General features: G+C 35.8%; 1 protein-coding gene across 2 annotated transcripts in view; it reads left to right on the top strand.

The window, feature by feature from the left end:
* Positions 1-26,947, top strand: part of NALCN (sodium leak channel, non-selective) — a 413,720-nt gene that overhangs the window by 159,441 nt on the left and 227,332 nt on the right. For both annotated transcript variants that reach the window (XM_090258917.1, XM_090258918.1), the window contains exons 10-11: positions 7,936-8,067; positions 22,711-22,878. In XM_090258917.1, the coding sequence (XP_090115043.1) occupies positions 7,936-8,067; positions 22,711-22,878 (300 nt within the window). The remainder of the gene's footprint in view (positions 1-7,935; positions 8,068-22,710; positions 22,879-26,947) is intronic.

Below are 26,947 nucleotides of genomic sequence, written 5' to 3'. Positions count from 1 at the left end.
TGTCTAGCAGCCTGTTGCAGAACTTATTAACTTTTCACTGAAGACAAAGAAAAAAGGAGAACAAAAACACTGATAACTAAGACTACGTACTTTTTGTCAAAATCTGGCAAGACTATCCAGGAACTATATGGTTGGTAGAGCTCTGGTGAGACAAATATAAAATATTAGTGCTCGCATTCTGGCATTTCCCTTATTCTTGACTGTAAGTCAGAATCAGAGGATCACAAGGAAGAGATGGCCCATGTGACAATTACTGACAGAGGCTTATTGCTGGAATATGTGCACTGGCGTCTTCAGCAGACCATCACCCTGGGTTCGTGCCCAAGGCTGAATATATTCAGGCACCTTCTTGGAATATGCAAATGAAAGGTTATACTACTTGAAACAAGATTATATTGCTTACTTAGTTGTCCTAATTTGTTTTACTTGCTTTACATCAATACATCTGAAAAAATGGGTCAAGAATGAGGTCCTGAGGCCAACATTAAATTTGGAGCATCCTTTTTATCAGAGACCTTACCAAGCCACCGTGAGGGAAGCTCCCCTTCTAGAGCTTGGCCTGTTCCCCAAACAGCATCATCCAGAGTACCAGTGTAGCTTTCAGTTAATATAGGAGATAGAGAAATGTGTAGAAGAGATCCCTTGATCCTACTTTCTTAGAAAGACCCATGGACATGAACAACAAAGTGGGGAATGACTGGTGAAGAGAGGGTGGGCGGGACAGGGGAGAGCAATGGGAGTAAAATGGGACAACTGTAATAGAACAATAAAAATAAATAAATAATAGAATTTAAAATATTTTAGTGTACTTAAAAATGATCAAAATAGCATAAATAAAACACTTCTAGAAAATTTTTAAAAAAACAGAAAATGCTTTGTGAACAATTCAATACGTGGGGGAAATCAAGTTATATCAAACACTATTGTACCTACTGTGTGTCCAACATTGTAGGAACTCGGGCTTGAAATCTATAGGAACACAAGAGTACAAATATACTAATGTGCTTTAATTTCACTCTTAAGTTACTCTTCTAGACATCAGGGAGCATGAAAATAAAATTATTGTGGATGAACTAATACTTTGATTTTTATTATATCCATGTCCAGCAAAGTAAGCAAGATCAACACTTTGTTATTGAAAAGCAAATATTTTAGAACTTTTATTCCTTTCAGTTTTTAAATGTCAATAATGAAGTCGTGTAGGGGCTTTGACTTCTTAATCCTTAAATTATAGTTCAGATAGCTAATTGAAAAGTTTTTGTACATGTCTTATTTACTTCTCATTCCTTCCACTAACCCATAAATGTATGGCCATAAAGTGTGAGGGAACAAGGAGATATTAAGTAATTTTCTTTAAGATACTTTAAAATGTGAATATTCATTATGGCATTGTACATGTTGTCCTTAATTGAAGCCTTCACAAACAAAATACACTGTGGTTTAAATCAATTCAAGACAAATAATTATATTAAACCAGTAATAAAAAATGCTCCATTTTGATTGTTCCTTCAACTGATATATCTACATCCCTGTAGTCTTAATGACAGTCTTCCATTGCTCCAAAAGTTATTTTTTTTATCTTCACCCAAGGATATGTTTATTGATTTTAGAGAGAGTGAGAGAAAGAGAGAGAGAGAGAGAAAGGGAGAGGAAGGGAGACAGAGAAACATCAATGGTTGCCTCCTGTATGCACCCCAACTGGAGATCAAACCTGAAACCTAGGTACGTACCCTGACCATAAATTGAACCTGCAACCTTTTGGTGCATGGGATAATGCTCCAACCAACTGAGCCACCTGGCCAGAGCTTTAATAGGTTTTTTTGTGTGTGTTTGTGTGTGTGCTTTATAAAGTATTTAGTAGGCATCACATCTATATAGGTGAGTGTCTTGTATCATGGGTGATGATTATTCTAAGTATCAGAATGAGATGAGGGAATGAGGTATATCTATACCTATATGTCTGTACCTAATTCCATATCCATATTCATATTCATATGTATATATTTATCTATATTCATACTCATGTTCATATCTATTCTATGTATATGTAGTCCAGCTTAGAGTTAACAAGGGCAAACATCTTGACAAAGCCCATTAAATGATATATCCCTCTCACAGGGTGATTAGAGCATGAATTTTTCAGTAACCCACAGCAGATTACTGCTTCAAGAAGATGCTAGAGAGCCAGGGCAGCTGGGTGGGAGGCAGTGGTATGCTTAGAAATGTGTAAAATATTTAACAAACATTTTGAAATTGGGGAGTCTGGATTGGTAGCATTTGCTAATTTTCATAGTGTAAATGCTCCTACCATGGCCAATTTCAAGTTAACAACATGATATTGCTAAATATGAAATTAGAGCAATTGCACACAATTGCAGCTCCAGCACACTACAGATGGGGCCACCAGTTTTCCTCACCACCTTCAGTCAGAGATGGCATATGCACTCACATATACACATGCACATATATATACATATCAAAAAAATTTTCTTGCAAAAACTGTTTTTTTGATAACCCTATCTGAAGCACATAGTTTCCAAAGTCACTTTAGATGGAAAGAGAAAAGCAGGAGAGAGAGAGAGGGAGGAAGGGAGAGAGAGATTGCAAAAAATGCATGCCCTTTACTAATTATCCTTGCCAAAGTTACACATCATTTCCATTTCCATCCCAGTGATGTGAACCTCTGATACTACCCCACTTCTATGCTAGTAGGCTGAGTAATGTAATTTAGCTATGTGCCCAGCATCGAGGAAATAGGGATGGCAGGTATATTAGTTACCTTTTGCTAAACAATAGGCCACCCAAAAACATATGGCTTATGAAAACACTCTTAATTTTTGCTCATGAATTTGTGAGTCAGCTGATAACCCTGCTAGTCCAAGCCAAATTCAGCCTATTGGGACTGGGCTCACTTTTGCATCTGCAGTCAGCTAATATATGAGTTAGTTCATCAGCCAGAGTCTGTGCTTCTGGGGCATGGCTGACTGTTAAGGGGAAAGGGTCGACAGGGTCTATAGCCATCATACAACAGGCCAGGCTAAGGTATTAATGTGGAGGCTCAGGGTTTGAAAAGCTGCAAGACTAAGTTGCAACTCACAAGTTTTTTCTGATTCTTTGCTTAGGTTGCTTTTTCTATGGTCTCACTGACCAAAACAAGTCACATGGCTAACTCCAGAGTGGGAGGTAACTGCCAAGGCTGTGTATACAGGGAGGTGGGTTCAATTTCAGGCTCTGCCATACATGCTAAAAGTAATTTGAAAAACACTAGCTTAGTATAATAATCAATTCTTCCTAACAGCATTTCTATTTCACTAGGCATGTATTTCTTCTCATTAAAATCTAGTTTGTGTTGTAGAATCAGGAGTTGGTGATTGAAAAATATTAATAACAGTAATAAATTTTTGTGTGACAATTTATGATTTAACATCTAGTGTTAATTCTTACAGAGTCAAAGATGTGCTCACATTGGCCAAGAGCTGAAAGTGTCTTACTAAACCCTTCTTTCTTCTGCCTACAATTTGACTTCCACATGTACTGGATTCTCTCACCTGGCTCACTGTCCAGGAAAGAGAGAAAACTAATCAAGACTTCATAGTGGGCAGGGTTTTTATGACTATGATAAACTATCAGTGCCTGTACAGAAAGTCATTTGTGGTTTTCCCTCCATCCTCTGGCTCTCCAAGGACATGCCTGGGGTAGGAAGATTGGAAGGCAGAGCTTCTCAAGACATTTGTTGGTTCTGTTTTCAGTATTGATATAAATATACTTCCTTTTTAATACAAAGTCTGTATATTGGACAGAATTATCTTGTATATTGATTTTAGAAGTAACTAATATCCAGATATCTTCCTAATAGAGGAAGTGAAAGATGTACCACTTGCAAATGGGAGCTTTATTTTAGGTTGTATGCATTTGGTCTTTTACATTATATTCTTGTTCTTATGCTCATGGCTCATATGCAAGATGGTTTCTGAGACTTTCACCTTGTAATTGCATTGTTCTTCAAATATGTTTATTTAGAAATCTGATTAAAACATAACTTTTGGTACATGGCTGATACAATGTTCATCGCATGAAACTTGTTTACCAAGGTAGGACTTTTTTTCGCTTAGTCACCAGTTTAAAGAAAAATTTTATTTCTGAGCTGTACTATTATTATCTTAATTTATCCTTATTGGAACCTCCAAGGCCAGAATTTTGACTCATTGAATGTTTGCCTGCAAAGTCTTCATCATCTTTAAGACACTATTTTGTAGGAAAAATTACTGAACAAATTAATATAAATAACTCATAGGAAGTACATAAACAGTTATTCCACTAAAAATGAGATCACTTAAGACCTTTTGAAAGTCTATGAATTTTCATGCTCCTTCTCAAGATTAGTTATCCCTTTGATTTGCATATCCCTGTGAGGCCTTCTTTCTTTCCCCATAAATAACTAATTGCATTTCTGCCTTTAAATGTTTAGAGTATTTTCAAATACAGTAATAATATTAAGTGTTATGGAACACCAGATGCCTGCTATGGGCTAGATTGTACTAAATAATTATATTCATGTTACAACCTAGAAATATAGATGTTATCACACCCATTTCCCATGTATGAAAACTGAGTCACAGAGAAGCTAAATCATGCACAGAGTCAACATTTGAACTCAGCTCAGCCTGTCTTTAGAAGTGATGTTCTTTTATACCCTGGTGATCTTGTACTCTTTGTAAGGAATGGATTGTCTTCAGCTTTCAAATATAGGGTTTGCAAACTCTTGGCAAAGGAACTGCTTCTCATTTTTCTTTAAAATATAGAGCAGAGTCAAATCCATTTTGACTGCCCAGTAGAAGGCAAGAGGGCCCCTCCTTTGGAATCAAAATATCTGCGACTACTTTTTAACTCATTGAGCTTGGAAATCTACTTATTCTTACCTGTTTCACCATATATGAAAGGGAATAACAAAAGCACCTGTCTCACAGGGTTGTTGAAAATTAAATGAAGTTTTACATCAGCATCCAATATGATTGGAATGAAGCTTAACACAAACCAACACTCAAATTTAGTTCTTAATTTTGATAATGCATTTAGTTGGTGTCAGTTTGAATTCAGTGAGGATCCTTATCCATGTTTGTCATAGACTTCACAGTCTCTTAAGAACACTCCTTTTACAGTAGGACACAGAACTAATATAAAGAAAAATGATGTGCTTGTTCTTCTGCTTGAGATTGAACCCAGTACTACTGCTCCAGATCCATCATCTTACTGCATGTTATAAAACAAAGTAAGATGGAAACTTTGATTAGTGTAATGAGTTTACATCTGTACAGAAAAATTTTCCAGAGACCCCTCTTGGCAAGTTGCGTTGGTTGGGACACTTTGGACTATAGAATTTTGTAGTACTAGGCACTTGCATACAATCATGCTTCATAGGAGACAATTTGAGCAGTGTGTGTCAAAATTACTAACAATGATTGTATTAATTCCCTGTTGTTTTCATAACAAATTACCACAAACTTAGTGACTTAAAACAATACAAATGTATTATTTATAGTTTAACAGGTCCAAAATGGGTCTCATTGGCATCAACAAGGCCATTACTTCTGGAGATTCTAAGGAAAAAACTGTCCCCTTACCTTTTCCAGATTATAAAGCCCACCTTCATTCCTAGCTTTCATGAAAGTGTCTGTGATGGTGTCTTCAGAATACCCCTCCAAATGGTTGAAAAAACAACACATAATTTTGTCTTTATGAAGCCAACCAAACTGGTTTAGTTGAATTTTTATCTTGGAATTGGAGTTGGAGAGGAGGTAGACATCCACTTTTGTGATGATGTCCCATAATATGTTACTATAGTATTCCAGCCAGTGTTATATTCTTGTCAGTGATTATAGACTTTTAGGATCATGAAATTGTGAATTTGTAAAAGATTGTATAGGTCATCCAGTTTAACCTGCTATTCAAGGAATATCCACTACAATATGGGCTCTGAAACTTTACTATGCACATTGGGGACTTTGTAAAAATACAGATTCTGATTCAGCAGGTGAGAGATAGGGCCTGAGATTATCTGCATTTTTAATATTCTCCCAAGAAATTGATGGTCCAGGGATTGCACTTTTCATAGCAAGGCTCCTGAGCATTTTTGACAACTACTGCTGCCTTGGGGATGATTCTGTTAATAGCGCATCGTATTTTGGTAATTTCAACTGTTACATACAGAAATCAGTCATTCTTGAATCAAAGCCAAACTAAATATATATGCAAAACTTGTCAGATTTAATATATATATATAAACCAAAATGACATGACAATTAAAAGGAACTTTAAAAATTTAATACAAATTCAGGATCTCAGGGAACTTATGCTAAATATCTATATATAAACATATAGATATATATACACTCATATGTTTATGTGTGTTTATATCTCTATATAAATATTCTAGCCATACTAAATAATACAGTTGGGAAAAATCTCAAGTTATATAATACTATATTGTGGCACTGACTCAAGTCTAACATTTTTTTCATTAACTTTTACAAGAAAATAAAAAATTGAAGGGGATAAATTTGAACTGTCTTATAGATACAGGCATATATAGTGTTTCAGGCCTTCTACTTAATGTAGAAGCCCATAGCCAGTTTCAAACATTGATTGAATTGAATTGAGTTGAAGTGGTCCATGTTACCAGCTCTAACTTTAAAGTTCCAGTTACTGGTTTTAATATTTAAATTTAGCTACTGTACATACTTATCACCTTAATTCTTATTTAATATTTTGAAAGTATTACTTTGAAGAAAGCTAAGCAATGGTGATTATAGTGTATCAGAATGTATTGTAACTGATTATTTTAATGACTCTGTACCAACAAGGACACATAGACATTCAGACAAAAAGACAGCCTTATTATAATGACGGCAACAAAGTGAAGCTGTGACAGTTACAAAATCAATTTTAAAGTTCTTTGACAGCCATGCCTAAAAGCTTTGTTTGGAACTTTCAGTAATAACAGTTTACTTAAGATAAATTCGCAGCTAAGGAAAATAGAAAGTTATGGCTTTTCTGTCATGCTGATAAAGTCAAAATTAGTTAAAATGCCTTTAATAGAACATTATGATGAAAGGAGTATAGAAAAGGAATAATAGTTATGGAATTTGATTCTCATGATACAAGAAAGAGTAAATAACACTGAAAACTCTAATAAGAATAGAAACTTGCCAATGGATTTGCTTATCTATGTTATGAAGGTCAATAGTTCCAACAAGTAAATTGAGGTAAATTTAAGTATGTGGATTGGCAATTCTAGAATTTGATTTTGTATCATCTCTAAAATAAAATTAAAGGCAAATGGATGTGGGAATGCATCAATAGCCATGGCGACACAAAAGCCTTACTAAATATCTGCTTTTCCAATAGCTCTGTCATCTCTCAAAGTATTAGATCTCATCTCTTTTATTTATTTCACTTGGCTGTGGACTCCATCGAATATACTATATATTAATTCTTTTCCAGTTTTATGATTATGTCTAAAATGTTTTCATCTTCAGTAGCTTTTCCTCTTAACAGAATAAAGCAATAGTTCTGTGGTGTCAGTTTTTTTTTAAAAATGATTTCTTCATACAGTCAACATTAAGGATAAAAACTACCTAACTCACCAATGAAAATTAAGATATGGGCTATACACAAGTTAAATGAAATATACGTATTTTCTACTTTTAACTAAAAGTTTCCAAAACTACCTCCTTAGTTATTTGGAGGTGCCTGAAGACAAAGATTCCTTTGCTAACCTTATTCTTCAGTAACTGACATTCATCAAGTTATCTTAGAAGCACTGTTCTGCACAGCAGCATGTCACAAAGATGTTGCATGCCCAGGTCTAAGTGCATGATTATGTTTAATTGTAAGGTTTAGCTCTTTGTTAAGAGCTCATTTGTTTTGCCTCCTCAGCAAATGATGAGATCATCAGTTTTCCACATGTTTATCCTGAGCATGGTGACTGTGGATGTGATAGTAGCTGCTAGCAACTATCACAAAGGAGAGAGCTTCCGAAGGCAATATGATGAGTTCTATCTTGCAGAGGTAAGCTGCTCACTGGAGTAAAGTTATAAAGTTACCTTTCATAAATGTGAATATTAATTTCAATTTGTTAATTATTTGAGTTCAACCAAAGCTGCTTCTTAAGTATTTACCTTGGTCACTTTGTTGCCCGATTGATTTTCTGTCATGGGCCTAAGTAACTTGCCCACAGTGTGTTGCATTGCCAAAGTAACCCTTTGCCCTGGGTATTTCTCTTGCCATCTTGCTATTTTCCTATCCACCACTCATATTCTCTTCCTTTTTCATGTTGTGTAAGTCTGTTTCCTACTAAGCGTAAGCAAGCACAAATTCAGATTTTATCAAGCAAGTCAGCTCAACAGTACCAAAGATGGGGCTGGAGGAAAACTGAAATAGATAATATAATCATTTCTGTACTGAAGAGTGAGCTGTTACAACCTGCATTAAAGATGTCAAGCCAAAAGCAGATAGCTTTAGTGAGTAAATAAGCATCTTTTAGTATGCTACATACAAGATAGAGTTTTAGAGAAGTAACTTTTATTGATTTGGTAACTTTGTCAATATTTAATTCTTACATATTTCAATGATTTCCAGAGACCACTGTTTTGTCATTGAAAAATTATTTCTAAAATGTATCTTAGAATTCAGTGATTACATATTTGTGGGAAAACTGATTGACATATAATCTTTAGAAACCCATTCACCATATAAGTGAGATATGCACATACTAAATCCTATATATAAAAATGTAAACTTATGAAGCAGAAAAATTGCAATTTATTTTTATTACAAAAGCCATCACATAAAAAATCAATTTGCCATTAAGTTGAGTTCTCTTTGATATCAAGAATTCTCTCAGTGCATTTAAAAATTGACTTGGTTAATAAAAATTCAATCCACCCACACACAAACTTTTCAGAAAAATAATTTATGATATACACCTATTGAATATAAACATCTATGTGGGTATCAAGAAAATTTTCAGAAGTCACTTGTGAATTCTCCTCATCATGGAGGCTTGTTTCCTATAACAATGTATAATTTGTACCAAACTTTCAGGGGAGTAGTCTTTATGATGTGATGCTGCCTAATTATTGCATTATATATGGATCTTACAGGTTAGCTACACAGTAAATAACAAGTTTTCTATGCTGTGGAGAACCAGTGAGAGGGCTCATGAAGAAATTATATGACTGGATAAAAAGATGTGGTACATATATGCAAGGGAATACTACTCAGCCATAAAAGGTGAAATACTCCCATTGCAGCAACATGGATGGATCTTGAGAATATCACACTAAGAAAAATAAGTCAAATGAAAAAAGTAAAAAAAAAAAAAAAAACATGATTTCACCCATATGTGGAATATATAACTGTAAGCAACAATCAAACAATCAAGGCAAACAGAAACTCATAGACACCAACAACAATATTGTGGTTACCAAAGGGAAAAGGGACTGGGAGGAAGTAGAGAAGGATAAAGGAGTCAATTATATGGTGACAGTAGGCACTTGTCTTTGGGCAGTGAACACACAATGCAATATACAGATGATGTATTATACAATTGTACACTTAAAACCTATATAATTTTATTAACCAATGTCTTTCTAAAAAGGAAATTATATTCAGCACCTGGTATAATTTTGCTACAAAACCAGCATACAAAGAATGCATTGTCATGTAAAGCAGGAGGAAATACATATAAACTAAGAGTAATATTTGCAAGTGAAATTCAAACACAGGGACTAGAGGTTGAAGAAATCCCCATCAAGTTATTTCTGTTTGTCCTGTGAGTAGAAAGCAAGGTCTGCATCCAGCCTGATGAAGAGACAATGAAGTGGGAAGATTGTACAGAAAGGAGAGAGGGAAGTGGGTACTGTGGAGAATGCAAAAAAGCTAATTAAAGATACATCAACGCAATGTTGAAGATCCACCTGAATTTTGAGACTACAAATTTATATTGATAGCAATTTAGATGGGTCTGTGACTTCTTTAGGCCTTGCATTAAGGGGAGAAAAGCAACAGTAAGGTTGATTCAGTTTTAGTTTTTTCAGGCTCGTAGAGCTGAGAGTCAAAGGATCAGGGATTTGGGGTGGCTGGCAAAATATTTGAAATGATGACCTTGTGGTCTAGTTTGGATATGAAAAAAAGTGAAAATAAGAGAATGAAAGAATAACATGAAGTATAAAGAGTCTTTAAATGGTCAAAGGACAGGTGTAGTTGAAGTGCTGGAATAAAATAGCTAGAAGGTAAGATATTGATCAAAGATTGGGATCCACGATTTAGAATTTTAGAATGATTCTGAGATAATACAAAAATCTAGGGTTTTATATGGATATGAGTGGCTTAAGCAAAATGATGGAGTTGGTACAGAAATAGCAAGGAACTACCAAGCTAAGGTGTTAGCTGAATCTTCACAATGACATTGAAGTCATTCAGCATGAGGCCTGTTCTTAGGGAAAGGAGTATAGGCAGGGTCACATGGCAGTGACAGAGATTAATAGAGGTCAGCGACAGAACGAGTTGAGGCAAGGACATAGGAAACAATTTCTGTGAGTGAAGATTGAGAACATAGAAGAAATTGGTTAACATGGAACAAAACACTCAAAGGTTAGTTAAAGGCTCAGCATAGAATGAGGTGGGAAGATAGGTGAGGTGGAAGAATTGTACTATAGTGTTAGGACCAGAAATTAGAACCAGACTAATGACAGAAATACCTAGGAATAAAAAACAGAGCAGTCTACACATGATTGAAATTAAACCAGTCTCTCTAAAAGTAACAATCTGTATCTGCTCCTGAGGGAGTCCTAGAGATTAGAGATTATATTAACTTTTTGGGGGGGGGATCCAGTCCAGGGTGGGTGGCCAGTCATAAATACATATGCCACCCACCGGGAACGGAATCTTCCAATAAATTTTACCTAATTTTTTCACATGTAAAATTAGTCTGTTTTCTGTGTTTTTATGTGTGTTAGCTGATTTATGACCATGCTATAAACAATTCAACCAAAATGTCAAATAATTTAATATTCCACAGTTCACTGACACTATTTAAGTGCATTGGTAGAGTCCAGTGGTAGTTTATAAATCCTCATTATTTTTTATTTTTATATATAATATTACAACATTTTTCTAACTTAAAAAAACAGACATACAGGATTGTATAGAAGAACCTATTATATATTGTGTGTCTATTAATTGTTGCCCCTTTTTAAAACTATTGAAAGTGAATATGATTTTAATAAACTCAGTAGTAGAGATGATTTAGTTCACTTAATTATATAGACATTACTACATTCTTGAACTACTAAAACATTCAGAATTTGTTCCACTTTGGTTAATTGATATTGGGTAAGTTATCCAAAGCATATTTGGTCTTCATTTAAATTAAATTATCACTTCTCTTTCTATCAGAAATTTGTGCTTGAGTAAAAGTGATTTGTTTCAAATGAATGTGGATAAGTCATTTTAATCAAACTTAATTTTTATAAAACACTCTCTTTTTAAAAAAGTTTATAAAGGTGATTTGAGTTTAAGCCAGGGTCAGCAAACTTTTACTTGAAAAGTCAAAATGTAAACATTTTAGGCTTTTCAGGCCATGTGCCCTCTGTCTCAACTACTTAATTCTACCACTGTTATGCAAAAGTGAGTTTGGTCTCAGAATGACTATGTCCCAGTAAAACCTTATTTACAAAAGTCAGCAGTGATCTCAATCTTGGTTTAAGCTATAGAAGCACACAGCAGGTCAACTAACATCCTAGTGTGTAAATATCAAATATGAGTATAGTGGCCTGGCCAGTGTAGCTCAGTTGGCTGAAGCATCATCCCATGCATCAAAAGGTTGCAGGTTCTTACTCATATTACTTATCCCTGGGAGAGAGCAAACATCCTAGAAGGGAAAGTCACACTCAACCCCCACCTCTTACAGGATCGAAAGCACCACCAACTGGGAAAATCTGCACCACTGACTCCCAGAGAACTTCAAATAAACATCCTAACTTTACATCTACAAGAACTAGAAAAACAACAACAAACAAAGCCCTAATGAGTAGAAGAAAATAATAAAGATCAGAGCACAATTAAATGACACAGAAACTATTAGAACAATTCAAAGGATCAATAAATCCAGGAGCTGATACTTTGAAAAGATAAACAAAATCAACAAGCCTTTAACCAGACTCATAAAAGGAGAGAGAGAGAACCTAAATAAATAAAATAAAAAATAAAAGAGGATAAATCACAACTGATACCACATAAATACAAGGGGGGTGGTGGCAAGAAATTACTATGAATAACTATATGCCAAGGAATTTGACAACCTGAGCAAAATGGAAAAATTTCTAGAAACATAGAATGTTCCAAAACTGAAACAAGAAGAATCAGAAAGCCTGAATAGACTGATAATAACTAGTGAAATTGAAGCAGTAATCAAAAACCTCCCGGCACAGAAAAGTTTTCGACTAGATGGCTTCACAGGTGAATTTTACCAAACATTAGGGAAGAGCTAATTCCTATCCATCTCAAATTATTCCAAAAAATTCAAGAAGAAGGAAGACTCCCATACTCTTTTTATGAGGCCAGAATCATCCAAATTCCAAAACCAGGTAAACACAACAAAGAAAGAACACTATAGGCCAATATCGCTGATGAACACAGATACTAAAATCCTCAACAAAATACCGACAACCTGGAGTCAGAAATACATTAAAATAATCATACAGCATGACCAAGTGGGATTCATTACAGGGATGCAAGGATGGTACAGTATTCACAAATCATTAATGTAATACACCACATAAACAAAATGAAGAACAAAAATCATATGATTATATCAATAGATGCTGAAAAGCATTGGATAAAATTCAGCATCCATTTATGATAAAAACACACAACAAATTGTGAACAGAGGGAGCATATCTCAACATACTAAAGGCCACATACAAGAAATCTACAGTCAATATTATACTCAACAGGCAAAAACTAAGACCTTTCCCCTAAGGATCAGGAACAAGGCAGGATGTCTGCTTTTACCACTCTTATTCAACATAGTATTGGATGTTCTGCCACAGCAATCAGACAAGAAAAAGAAATAAAACATCCAAATTGGAAAAGAAGCAAAACTGTCATTATTGACAGACAACATGATAGTGTACATAGAAAACCCTATAGTCTCCACCAAAAAACTACTCAACCTAATAAATGAATTTGGCAGAATAATGGATTACAAAATCAATATTCAGAAATTAATGGCATTTTTTGCACACCAACAATGAAATATCAGAAACAGAAACTGGGGAAAAATATTATTTATTATAGCAATAAGAAAAACAAAGTACCTAGGAATAAACTCAACCAAGGACATAAAAACCTGTACTGGGAAAACTATAGAATACTGAAGAAAGAAATTAAGAAAGATACAAATAAACGGAAGCATATACAGTGTTCATGGATTGAAAGAATTAACATCATTTAAATGTCCATAATACCCAAAGCAATGTATAGATTTACCCCAATCCCTATTAAAATACCAGTGGCATATTTCACAGACCTAGAACAAATATTTCAAAAATTTATATGGAACTAAAAAAAATCCCAAGGAGCCTGAGCAATCTCAAGAAAGAAGAACAAAGTAGGAGAGATCACAATAACCGATATTAAACTATGCTACAATACAACGTAATCAAAACAGTCTGGTACTGGCATAAGAAAAGACATATAGATCAATGAAACAGAATAGAGAGCCCAGAAATAAACCAAGTCTGTACGGTCATTTAATATTTGACAAAGAGGGCATGATGAGCATAAGATGGAGTAAAGATATCCTCTTCATTAAATGGTGTTGGGAGAACTGAACTGGTACATGTAAAAAATTAAAACTAGGCTGCCAACTTACACCATACACCAGAATAAACTCAAATGGATAAAAGACTTAAATATAAGTCATGACACCATAAAAGTTCTAGAGGAAAGGATAGGCAGTAAAATTTCAGATATACCTCATAGCAATATTTTTGCCAATATATCTCATAGGGCAAGGAAAATAAAGGAAAGAATAAATAAATGGGACCTCATTGAAGTAAAAAACTTCTGTGTGGCTAAAGAAACATTCATCAAAATGAAAAGAGAACTGACTATATGGGACAACATATTTGCCAATGATATTTTGGACAACAGTTTGATATCCAAATTATATAAAGAATTCATGAACTTCTGGCCAAAATGGAGGCATAGACAGACACGCTGCATCTCCCTCCACAACTAAGAAGGAATACAACTACCTCAAAATTACAAACAACCAGAAGTTCCATAAAATCAAACTGCATGGAAGTCCAGCAAACAAAGATATATAGAAGAAATACTCATCCAGACAGGTAGGAGGAGCGGAGCTGTGGCAGAGCGGATGTTGTGTGGTGTCAGCAGCGGCAGTGGCAGGCCAGCAGAAAGTGCAGTCACACATTTTAAAAAGTCAGATGGGACACCTGGGGAGTGTTCCCAGCGCCTCACCAGACCTGGCAGCTCACCGTCCCAGCTCCGGGGAAAACCAAGCCTTATTGCTTCTGTACAGACCAGTGGGGTTTGGGGTGGAGGCAGAAACTGCAGTCTCAGGAGAGTCTGCTTGTTTAAAGGACCCCCACAGTCCTAGGACACCCACAGACCCACCCACTCTGGGAATGACTGCCAGGGCAGCAGCTAGAGGGGTGCCAGTCCGGTGTGGAAGTGGGATAGGTGCCTGGAAAAGTGGTGAGTGCTGGGCAGGTGACAATGTTCCCTCTCAGACCCCTGCCCCATATATACAGGGCCATAATGTGGTGAAACAGGTCACCCTGTACTGATGAATTCCTAAGACTCCGCCCCTTACAACATAACAGGAGGACAGCTCTGCCTGGGACATAGAGGCAAACAAACACAGGAGCCTGTCAGAATGAGGAGAGAGAGAAGTGTGGCCCCAAAGGGGAAATGAATCAAGGTTCCAGTGGGAGAACTAAGCGATGAGGAGATAGACACCCTAACAGATGCAGAATTCAAAACACTGGTAATGAAGGTGCTCACAAGCTTGACAGATATTCTTGAGTACGGCAAACGCATAAGAGAAGTGAAGGCTATGCTAAGTGAAATGAAGGAAATCCACACAAAATCAATGGTGATGGGAAGGAAACTGAGGTTCAAATCAATGATTTGGAACATAAGGAAGAAAAAAACAGTCAACCAGTGCAGAATGAGGAAGCAAGAATTGAGAAAACTGAGGAAAACTTGCCAAATTTTGCGAAGGAGATGGACATACAAGTCTGGGAAGCACAGAGGGTCCTGGGCGAGCTAGACCCAGAGGGGACCACACCAGGATGCATCATGACTGAGATGCCAAAGGTGAAGGATAAAGACATAGTCCTGGAGGCAGCAAGAGAGAGATGAAGAGTTGCCTAGAGGGAGGTTCCTATAGGACTATCAGCTGATTTCTCAGAGGACTCTTTGCAAGCAGGAAGGGACTGGCAAGCAGTATTCAATGTGATGAAAAGCGACCTACAACCAAGATTACTCTATCCAGCAAAGCTATCATTTGGAATGGAAGGGCAGATGAAGTGCTTCCCAGACAAGGTGAAGCTAAACAAGTTCATCATCACCAAGCCATTATTATAGGAAATGCCAAAGGGACTTACTTAAGAGAAAGAAGATCAAAACTATGAACACTAAAATGACAACAAACTCACAACTGTTAACAACTGAATCTAAAAAATAAAAACAAAATCCAACTAAGCACACCAGAATAGGAATAGAGTCATAGATATGGAGATCATTTGGAGGGTTATCAGCTGGGAGGGGGAAGGGGGAGAAATGGGGAAATGGTGCAGGGACTGAGAAGCAAAATTGTTTGGTACAAAATAGACAGGGGGATGTTTAGAATAATATAGGAAAGGGTGAAGCCAAGGAACTTATATAACAACCCATGGACATGAACTAAGGGGCATGGGATTGCTGGAGGGAAGGGAGGTACTGGGCAGAGGGGAGAAAAGGGGGAAAAAATGGAACTACTGTAACAACATAATCAATAAAATATACTTAAAATAAAAAACTAAAGTGTTAGCTTATAACAATTAACAAATTATGTTAAAAATTAGGTATTTGATCTCAGGAGAATAAGAATAAGGAATTCCAGAAAAAAAGTGAGTGGAAATGCAGATATTATATATTAATCACATCACATTTTTCAAAATCAGTTTTAATACCTTTTAGTATCTTTGAAACTATATAGTTTTCCCACCAAGCAAATAATAATGCACATTGATCCTGTGTATATTTTATTATGAATTAAGATTATTTAAACAGTTCATTCCATCTGTCTTTTTGGTAACAAATACAAAGTTAATAAAGTAATTAATTGTATTTATATTTTAATTGGACAATATATTCAGAAATATTTTATGCATTTATTAGTAAAGTTGAGCCTTGACCAATGTACATTTGAACTGTGTAGGTCCCTTAAACAGATTTTTTTTCAGTCAATACTTGTACTGTTTTGATCTGTGGTTGGGAGACTGCAGATATATCATTTTATATAAGGAACTTGACTCTTTGCATATTTAGGTATTTGTGGAGGTCTTGGAAACAATTCCCCATGGATACTGAGGGACAGCTTAAATTTTGTGGGAGTTAAAAGTTATGTGCAGATTTTCAACTATGTGGTGTGTCGGCACCTCTAATCCTCATGTTTTTCAAGTGTTAACTGTAGTTCCCTAGTTTAAAAAAAAAAAAAAAGCCACTTTGGTATGAATTATATTCCTCCCATTGGAATGAAATTCTGAAAATACAGGTGAAGGGAGATGGATAAATGGGTGCCCATCACTTCTCCCTATACTAATTTAACAGCCAGGTCAGGCTCTGAGGTACCTTCAGGATGGACACATCTGTTTCATTTTTTCAAGAGATCCCCCAAGATGTCTAGAGGGCTTCCTCATATTGTTGCAAGTTCTGGACTAAGAAGCCAAGACTAGAAAGGAATTGACTTTTGTTAGGAGTTGTGGCAAAGATTTGGGTCCCCTGGCCCCCTGAGGCTTCTGCTTAGGTGCAGAAAGCCTTTAATTCCCTGAAGAAGAGCTTCACCTGCCCATTGGCTGCTTTTAGTCCAGGAAGCTGAATTACACACAGGTGAATGGTTGGGAATGGATTCCACCAGCTAGTGAAGAATTCTGACACAGCGTAGCTTCCTCATGATGCCCAGCAAAGGGGCCATGAGTTTTTAGATCATTTAAATGTCTGGAGGATAGGCAATTATGGCACAAAACAAAGTCTGAAACTTTGCTTAAATTTTTCAAATAATAATTTTTTTTAAAGTATGGTCATTACTGAGAATTATTAGTATGGGAGATTAAGTGGAAAAAATGACTCAAAGGAAGCAAAGTACATCTGTTCTCTCACATATAGCAGTATTCTCCTCTTTTTAAAGGCTGAATAGTATTTCATTTTATGTATAACTGCCTTCAAAGACCCATCTCCTCTCTCAAATCAGGTAAGAAAATATATATATATATACACACACATATATATATATTTCTAGGCATATCCTGAAGACCTTCCTCTGCTGCAAGCATAAAGAAAATTTCTTTGAAGCCCCTGAACAGGCTTAAATAAGGTACAAAGCCCAGATAGATAAATAGACTGCTCACTGGATGACTCATCTAAAATATTAGAAAGTAAGAGGCAGTGAGCCTATATATATATGGTCTGTCCAGAAGGTATCCAACCATGTAATATGAAAAATAGAGACATTTATTGAAGAAGATACAAGATACAAGAAACATGGTACATAGGACAATGATGCCTCAGTCCCCTTTAAAGAAGGCATCTTGGGACTGCACACACTTCTCCCAATCACCATAAGCTGCACCATCATATTTTTCTGAATCTCATCAATAGTCTGAAATCTCTTCACTTTCAAAGGCGATTTTAGTTTTGAGAAAAGCCAGAAGTCATAGGGTGTCAAATCTGGGCTGTAAATCACCTGGGTGATTTAATGTTTCACAAAAACACTCTGCATAAGACATGATGTATGAGTGGTCACATTGTCATGATGAAGCTGCCAATCACCAGTTGCCCATAGCTGCAACCTTCTGAGTCATTTGAATAGTTTCCACAGAGAAATGTTCAAGCTTAATGCAAAATTTGATGTAGACCAATTGCTCTACTCACACAGTCATTTTGAATGTGACAACCACACAGTGTATATGCTCACTGAATGGCATCTACTGCCTCACTAACTAGTACAGTGAAGTCGTCATTGTTCACACATGTACATTCCAATCTACTCTCCTTGGCTGCCAGGTTATACTGATGTCACACAAACTGTTATCATTATAATAACAATAGCTGGACTTTTTCCAGACATACTATTATATGTATGTGTATATATATACAGTAGTCCCTTGCTATATTGCGGTTCACTTATCGCAGCCTCACTGTATCGTGGGATTTAAAAAAATATTAAATTTAATTATTTATTGCAGATTTTTCACTTTATTGCGGGATTTTGTGGTACTGTATGCCTATGTTGTTAAAGTTACATAAGTTTAAGAGTGTAGAATAAATGTAAGGTTCCTACTTTGCAGGGGGGTCTGGAAAGTAATACCTACAATAAGTGAGGGAATACTGTATATATGGGCAGGTTGGATTTTCTTATCAAAAGATGTAAAAATTTGATTGTGTTCACATACAAAATCAGGTAGTATATTTTTCATAGAAAATACATACAAGGTGGCCCCAAAAGTTGGCTGAAAATCACGTATCTGTGAATCAACTAAAAATAGCACCTAAATATTAAAACATTTTAAATACTTAGCAGAATGTGCTAAAAATTAAGAAATGTTCTCAAGGCCAAAAATTGTGATGCAAGTGTAGAATGCCCAGTGGTCACTAGAGCCAGTAGCTGTCCTGAGAGTATTTGCATATCCTTGTCACCTATAACTTACAATTTAAGGACTGAAGAAGAGGTTGTGTATGATGAAGTGTCGGAATAGAGACTCTCCCATAACATCAGACACATAATGGTCTGTACCTCAATGAAAGAAGGAAGTGATAAGGAAAATGTCTCTCTTGATCTTGACTCCAAGTGGATAGAAAAATGTGTAAGCACAATCCTGCTGTTATGTGGGATTGGAGGGCCAAGTCACATACTTGCAGGGTCTGAGGAGCATCAGCCACAAAATTGATTTAAAGGGTTACCAAATTTGTAAGAAAACCATGCATCCCAACAGAACCAGTCTTTTCTGGGAAAATGTATTCTAAAACAGGTCTTGAAAATCTAGAGGAAACTTGTGATTTCTTGGCAAAGTATAAACTACCAAGTTGATGGATGAGTTATGAAACTGATTAGAAGAACATTGGAAAACTTTGATCTACCATTACAAAAAGGAATGGACCCATTTGGCTTTTCTACTTGATTTTATCTACTTTCAAAGATTAGATATTTCTAATTTTATTTAAGCAATTACAGATCATACAATGGAAAACTATAAGTATGATAAAACTAGCATAAGCTTAACAAAAACCTGATATGATAGTGTAAGTAAAATTATAGACCAATTTCATATATGACAATAGCTACACAAATTATAACAAAAATATTATTCAATAAAATCCAAAACATTAGTATTATCATTTAGGGTATATTCCAGGAATGTATAAATGGTCAACGTCAAGGACTCTTGTGATATATTTCACTACCTCAACAAATTGAAGGCAAAAATTCTCTAAGTAGAATTGGAAAACAAGCAAAGCCCTTATACAAAGAATAAACTAATTCACAAAACCCACTGCAACCATTAAGTATGAATACTGAAAAAGCTTTCACTGAAAATAAGGAGCATGAATTCCTCTTATTCCCACTTCACTGTTTAGTATATTACTATATAGCTGTATCATTGTAGCTGATAAATTAATCCAATTAACTCCAAAATCAATCTTGAAAACAGTCATCTTCATTTTCAAATGAAATATCATATTTTAATAAAACCCAGGTGACCTTATTAAAATATTAAATTTAATAGATGAATCTAGTGAGGTTGTTAAAGAAAATCAATATAGCTAAATCAATAGCTTTTCTCTTCATTGGAACTAACAAGGTAGAATGGTAGAAATAAATAAAAATTAAAAAGGTAAATTGCATTTATATCAGTGCCTAGAATATTATATTAATAGAAATAAATTTCACAAGAAACAATAACATCTTTATGGGAAATTTTTAATTAAAATATATAGTCCAAATAAATACAAAAACATAGTGTGATCCTAGATGTGAAGATGATATTAGTATTTCTAAAGACATATTTTGTGTGTAAAAAGTAAAAAATAAAATTATGAGGATAGAATTATGTGACCAGATAAGATTTAAAGTGCTTATAGAATAAATGCCATTAAAGTTAAAAATCAAACTATTGATGAGGGAAAAAATATTTGCAGTTCATATAGCAAAGTTTACTATTCATAATATCAGCAACCCCAAGAACTTAAAAAAAAAAAAAAGACAAAACACCACCATAGAAAATAGGTAACATTGCAAATAGAAAAATTGCAGTTCAAATTTCTGGTAGTTCTGGTTGTTTTTCCTTCTTATGGTTGTGGAAGGAGGCAAAGCATGTCTATCTATGTCTCCATCTTGGCCAGAAATGTAGTCTTGTTTTTGAAGCAGCACAATCCTCAACCATTTTTTCTGATGATTTCTTATCAAGGAGGTCCCATTCTTCAGTGAGTCATTAGGGAGAAAGTTGAGTTAAATAAACTCTGAATATTATGGGAAATTATGTAGCTGATAAAAAATAATAATTATGGCCTATATCTCTTACCCGAGGGGTGGTGGCAGGGGATGTCTAGGATTATTATTGAGTGAGAAAAGCAAGTTGAAGTATGACATATAAAGTGAAAGCCTGTTTCTGTGATTGTACAGTCTGAGTTTGGATGTGGTAGGAAATGTTCGAGGAGGAAATACACAAAGCAGTTCTCATCAATCACCTGAGAAGGTTGGGCAAGGTATTTTGTTAATACTTTATATTTAGGATTTTTTCACAGATAAAATGTGTGACTGTTTCATGTTTTTAAAAGGCACATGCCAATTTAAATTAAAAAGCAACATGAGTCTACAGAAGTGGTAGATTGAAAAGTAATGTTAATTTCTCCCTGACATCTAAATTAACCACTTGCAGTGTTTTTAGTATTTTATTGCTAAAAATGTTGCTATTAAAATTCCATTTTTCTTTATATATTTTAAATGTGAGTGGAGGAAAAAAATCTTCTGGTAATCTATGGTAGTCCAGAACAAGAAAAGCAAGCTTCCTTTAGTCCTTTCTTCCAATAAATCATGTGGTATCTCCTCAAAGGGATATGTTATGATTAATCCCAACACTCAGTCTTGTGTCCTTTAATTAGGAGTTAACCTGGTATTTTACATTTTAATTCCAGTTGCAAACTTCTTCATAAAATGAGTTTCTTACCCATAGTACAAGTAAAGAAATAATACATGCTGTATTTATGTGTATTCTATAATATTGGTGTTTGTAATAACAAAGTCATAGAATTAATGTGATAGTAATACTGATTAATTTTAATTTATAATGTAGACATATATTGCATTGATATGTTGACTTATGTGTATACATATATACATGTAAATTACTTAGTATAGAATCCATATATCTCTATGTGGCCCAAAGCATAAATAACATTTAAGCATTTTTATTTTAGTTTAATTTTGCTTAGTAGTATGTAAGTTTTATAATATACCTCATGCATTATAGAAAGTTTATCTTTAGAATAAACAAATTATGCAAAAATGCACCTTTTCTTTGTATACAGTAATTCTATCAATGGCAATGACTTAAATATCGGATTGATCAAAAAATTCCATATGGCTTTTTCTATAAAATAAAAGACACATTTTTTATTTTCACCAGTACCTTTATTGATTGGATATTTTGAGTATGCCGGCTACCTCCCACATGGTGTAAGGTCAGTTGTTCTCAATTAATGTCTCTAGTTGGTCGCTATCAACTTCAACTGGTCTACCTGACCATGGAGCATTGTCCACTGAGAAATCTCCATCATGAAACTTCACAAACCACTTTTGACACATTTGATCAGTCACAGCACCTCTATACACTGCACAAATCCTTTTTTGCATTTCAGTTGTGTTTTTACCTTTCTTGAAATAATAAAGCATAATATGCTGAAAATGTTTATTTTCTCCCATCTTCAATATTAAAAGGGCTACACAAAAGTTCACCAATTTTGATGTTTTTTATAAATGCATGCTGATATGACAGCTGTCACAATACAACCTAAGAAAACTGTTTCAAATGAAGTTAAAGACAACTAAGCACTACTAGAGCCAAACGAAAATTTTAGCCAACCCAATATTATTAAATATTGGATAAGGAAGAAATAATGCCACTTGCAAACATTTAACATTTTAACATGTTTTATGGTTGCTTAAGATATATTTGGTCTGCTATGTTGTAGTTGGTGTGTTCCAAACTACTTTCTTATAAAATGTCATTCTAGATTCTTTTGGGCTCCTCATTTTATATGATAGTACAGTAGCTGAAATTCCTGCACTGACAGATATATAAAATACTGTGAAATAAAATAGTTTTAGATTTCATTTCCACTGTCTCTTTGTTCTTGTAGGTGGCTTTTACTGTACTTTTTGATTTGGAAGCACTTCTGAAGATTTGGTGTTTGGGATTTACTGGATATATTAGCTCATCTCTCCACAAATTTGAGCTACTACTTGTCATTGGAACTACCCTTCATGTATATCCAGATCTTTATCATTCTCAATTCACATACTTTCAGGTAATACAAATAATTCCTACAGTCTTTAGAATTGTTTTAATTCCAGAGAAAATGATAGTCACATTATAACAACTATATATATTTATAAATAACCATATATAAAATTATTAAATACAAACTTAAGGTAAGTCTGATGATGTCTTAATTAACCAAAATAGTGTGTTATAAATTGTAACATTGTTTTTAAAACTCCTGAAAATTCACAGTAATAAATGGAGATGTTTTAAATATAGTTCATAAATTAGCACAATGTGAAGATATACATATATATATATATATACACATTGGTGGATTGAGCGTCGGCCTGCGAGCTAAGTGTCGCTGGTTCGATCTTCCAGTCAGGGCACATCAGAGAAGGAAAACTCTGACCCCAAAAAACCTCCGCTGCCTTGCGGCATACCTCTTCAGGGGAAAGGCTAAGGGAGTAAACCCCGACAGAAAATCCGGAGCCGGAGTCCCTAAGGCGGTTTGACGTTGTAGTCAACACCGGCAACTCCTGCGGCACACCTGAAGCCAAGCTGTATTGACTCCATCTTTCCCTTGGACCCTTCAGTTGTGAAGAGAGGGGGGGTCTGCTGCATGGGCAACAGCAGACCCTCCATATTACCCTGCCCAGGCTCTGTAGCTTCAGCTTCACTGGAGAGGACACTCCAGCGTCATCGTAAGATGTCGATTCAACACGGAAGAGACAGATACCGTGTCACTCCCGAGTCGGACTGCACAGCCATTCTCGGCGGTGCAGATAGACTCTTAAGAAGCTACACCATCGTCTCTCGAGACGGACGGCTGCCGACGACCGACGACAATATACACATTGGTATTACACATCTATGTATATATCAACTTTTAAACTATATAAAATGTTGACACACTTTAAAGAATAGGAAATAAGAATTTAATTCCAAATGTAGATCTCCTTTCTCAATAAGCCTACTATGTGTGTTCAACAATGACTTACAATTAAAATAAGAAATAACACATAACATATATTTTAAAAATTGTTGGAGAACAAAGTAGAAGTGATATCTTAAAGCAGTAATTCAGAGAACAAGATTATAACTCCTTAGAAGAAAGAAAATGCATCTAACTTCATTGGTTTTATTTATTGGTAATACCAAAGCTGCCATTTTCAGGGCAATATTAACTCAAGATGTCAGATCACAACCTAAAACTCAATATTTCAGATACCTGGAAAAAATGACATGAAGGTATTGTTCATGAAAATAAAAAACAAATACCCTCCAACACAAAATGCTGAGCTTCTAGTAATCACAACTAAGGATATTAAAACCATTGAGGGTTATCATGGTTCAAGCTTTTAGTACTGTCAACATCGTTGGACATAAATCCCTTGATCTTTATTGGGCTGTATCCTTGGGCTTCATTATTATAAGTGAGATGGCTGGGGCAAGAAATAGACACATGTATAAAACCCTTGATGTAGCCCTGGCCAATGGCTCAGTTGGTTGGCGTTGTTCCAAACACCAAAAGTTGCAGGTTTGATTCCCAATTAGGGCAAATACCTAGGTTATGGGTTCAATCCCATTGGGCCACTAAACAGGAGACAACCAGCTAATGTTTCTATCTCACATTGATGTTTCTTTCTCTCTTTTTTTCTCTCTTTCTCTCTCTTCCTCTTCTTCTCTCTCTCTCAAATCAATAAACATATCCTCTGGTGAGGATTAAAATAAATAAACAAAATAAAAATCTTAATATAAAATGTGCTTTCCAACATTCATGCATTATAGCCTCTTGGACATTGCTCTCTAGATTCACAAGAGCCACATAAGCATTTGTGTTATTGTAGATAACCAAAATACACCTTGTAGTTAAAAGTACAAGATATTCTGATATTAAGCTATCAAATGAGCCAAATTTTAAAAATATTGATTGCTGTTTCAACAAGGATATAGTACAAAATACATTCAAGATTTTAAAATTCTTACAGTTACTTACAGATAATTTTTAGTGAAAAGTTAGACATAGATCAAAATTAGAATTCTTTTATTGTATGTTTTATTGATTATGTTGTTATAGTTGTCCCAATTTCTTTTCCCTTTGCTCCCCTCCACCCAGCACTCCCCCTCCCTTCAGCAGTCCCATCCCCCTTATTCCATTTCCATGGGTCATGCATATAAGCCCTTTGACAGTATCCTTTCCTATTCTCAAAATCCCCCTCTCTATTCTTCACCCTCCTACTATGCTTCTTAATTACTGCACCATTTCCCTCCTTCTGACACCTCCCAGCTGACACCTCTCCACATTTTCCCCATACCTATGATTCTGTTCCCACTCTGGTTGTCTGCTTAGTTTGTTTTTGTTTCCATTCTCTAGCTTTTGTTGTTGGTAGTTGTGATTCTTTTGTCATTTTAATGTTTATAGTTTTGATCTTCTTTTTCTTAAATAAGTCCCTTTAGCATTTCATAAAATAATGGCTTAGTGATTATTAATTCCTTTAACTTTACCTTCTCTGGGAAGCACTTTCTCTACCCTTCCATTCTAAATGATAGCTTTGCTGGATAGAGTAATCTAGATTGTAGGCTTTTGCCTCTTATCACTTTGAATATTTCCTGTCAGTCCCTTCTTGCCTGCAAAGTTTCTTTTGAGAAATCAGTTCATAGTCTTATAGGTAACCCTTTGTAGGTAATTCTCCTCTTCTCTCTTGCTGCTTTTAAGATTCTCTCTTTATACTTAACCTCTGGAATTTTGATTATGATATATCTTGGTCCTCCCTGGGTCTAGTTTGTTTGGGACTCTCTGTGCTTCCTGAACATGTATGTCCCACTTCCTTCCCCAAATTAGTGTTTTCCTTCATTATTTTTTCACATAGTTTTTCAATTTCTTGCTCTTCCTCTTATCCTTCTGGCACCCCTATGACTTGGATGTTGACATGTCTAAAGCAATGCCAGAGGTTTCTAAGCCCCTCCTCATTTTGTAAAATTCTTGTTTCCTCCTTCTGTATTGGTTGACTGTTTATTTCTTCCTTATGTTCCAATTTATTGATTTGAGCCATGATTTTCTTTCCTTCACCACTAGTTTTATGTGTATTTTCCTTCATTTCATTTAGTCGTCGTCGGCAGCCGTCCGTCTCGAGAGACGATGGTGTAGCTTCTTAAGAGTCTATCTGCACCGCCGAGAATGGCTGTGCAGTCCGACTCGGGAGTGACATCGTATCTGTCTCCTCCCGTGTTGAATCGACATCTTGCGATGACGCTGAAGCTACAGAGCCTGGGCAGGGTAATATGGAGGGTCTGCTGTTGCCCATGCAGCAGACCCCCCCTCTCTTCGCAGCTGAAGGGTCCAAGGGAAAGACGGAGTCGATACAGCTTGGCTTCAGGTGCGCCGCAGGAGTTGCCGGTGTTGACTACAACATCAAACCGCCTTAGGGACTCCGGCTCCGGATTTTCTGTCGGGGTTTACTCCCTTAGCCTTTCCTCTGAAGAGGTATGCCGCAAGGCAGCGGAGGTTTTTTGGAGTCAGAGTTTTCCTTCTCTGATGTACCCTGACTGGAAGATCGAACCAGCGACACTTAGCTCGCAGGCCGACGCTCAATCCACTGAGCTAAACCAGCCAGGGCATTTCATTTAGTATAGCCTTCATTTCTTCCCTGTCATGTTTAATTTTTTTCTGTCAGGTCTGTGAGCATCTTTATCACCAGTACTTTTAACTGTACATCTGTTAATTTGGCTATATCTTCATCTGTTAGGATCCCTATCTCATCTGTTAGGTTTGCCACTTCCTCGACACTTAGTTCTCTCACTGGAACCTTGATTTGATTTTCCTTTTGGGCTGTACTTCTCTGTCTCCTCATCTTGACAGCTTTCTGTGTTTGCTTCCATGTCTTTATAGAGTTGTTGCACCTATTAAATTATAAGGGGAAGAGCCTTAGGTATTTGTGCTGGTGACCTGTTTCACCATGTTGTGGTGCTGTCCATGAGGTCGGGGTTTGAGAGGGAACAATGCTGCTTGCTCAACACTTGCCCCTTTTCCAGGCACTTCTCCCTCTTCCCGTACTAAGCAAGCTGCCTCCTTTGAGAGACTGGTAGTTTCATCCTCCACCTGTATCCCC

This window comes from Furipterus horrens, unplaced genomic scaffold (genome assembly GCF_987537825.1).
Source record: "Furipterus horrens unplaced genomic scaffold, mFurHor1.1.pri manual_scaffold_12, whole genome shotgun sequence".
NCBI lineage: Eukaryota > Metazoa > Chordata > Mammalia > Chiroptera > Furipteridae > Furipterus > Furipterus horrens.
Note: the sequence above shows the minus strand (reverse complement) of the source record. Positions and strands in the feature narration are given on the sequence as shown.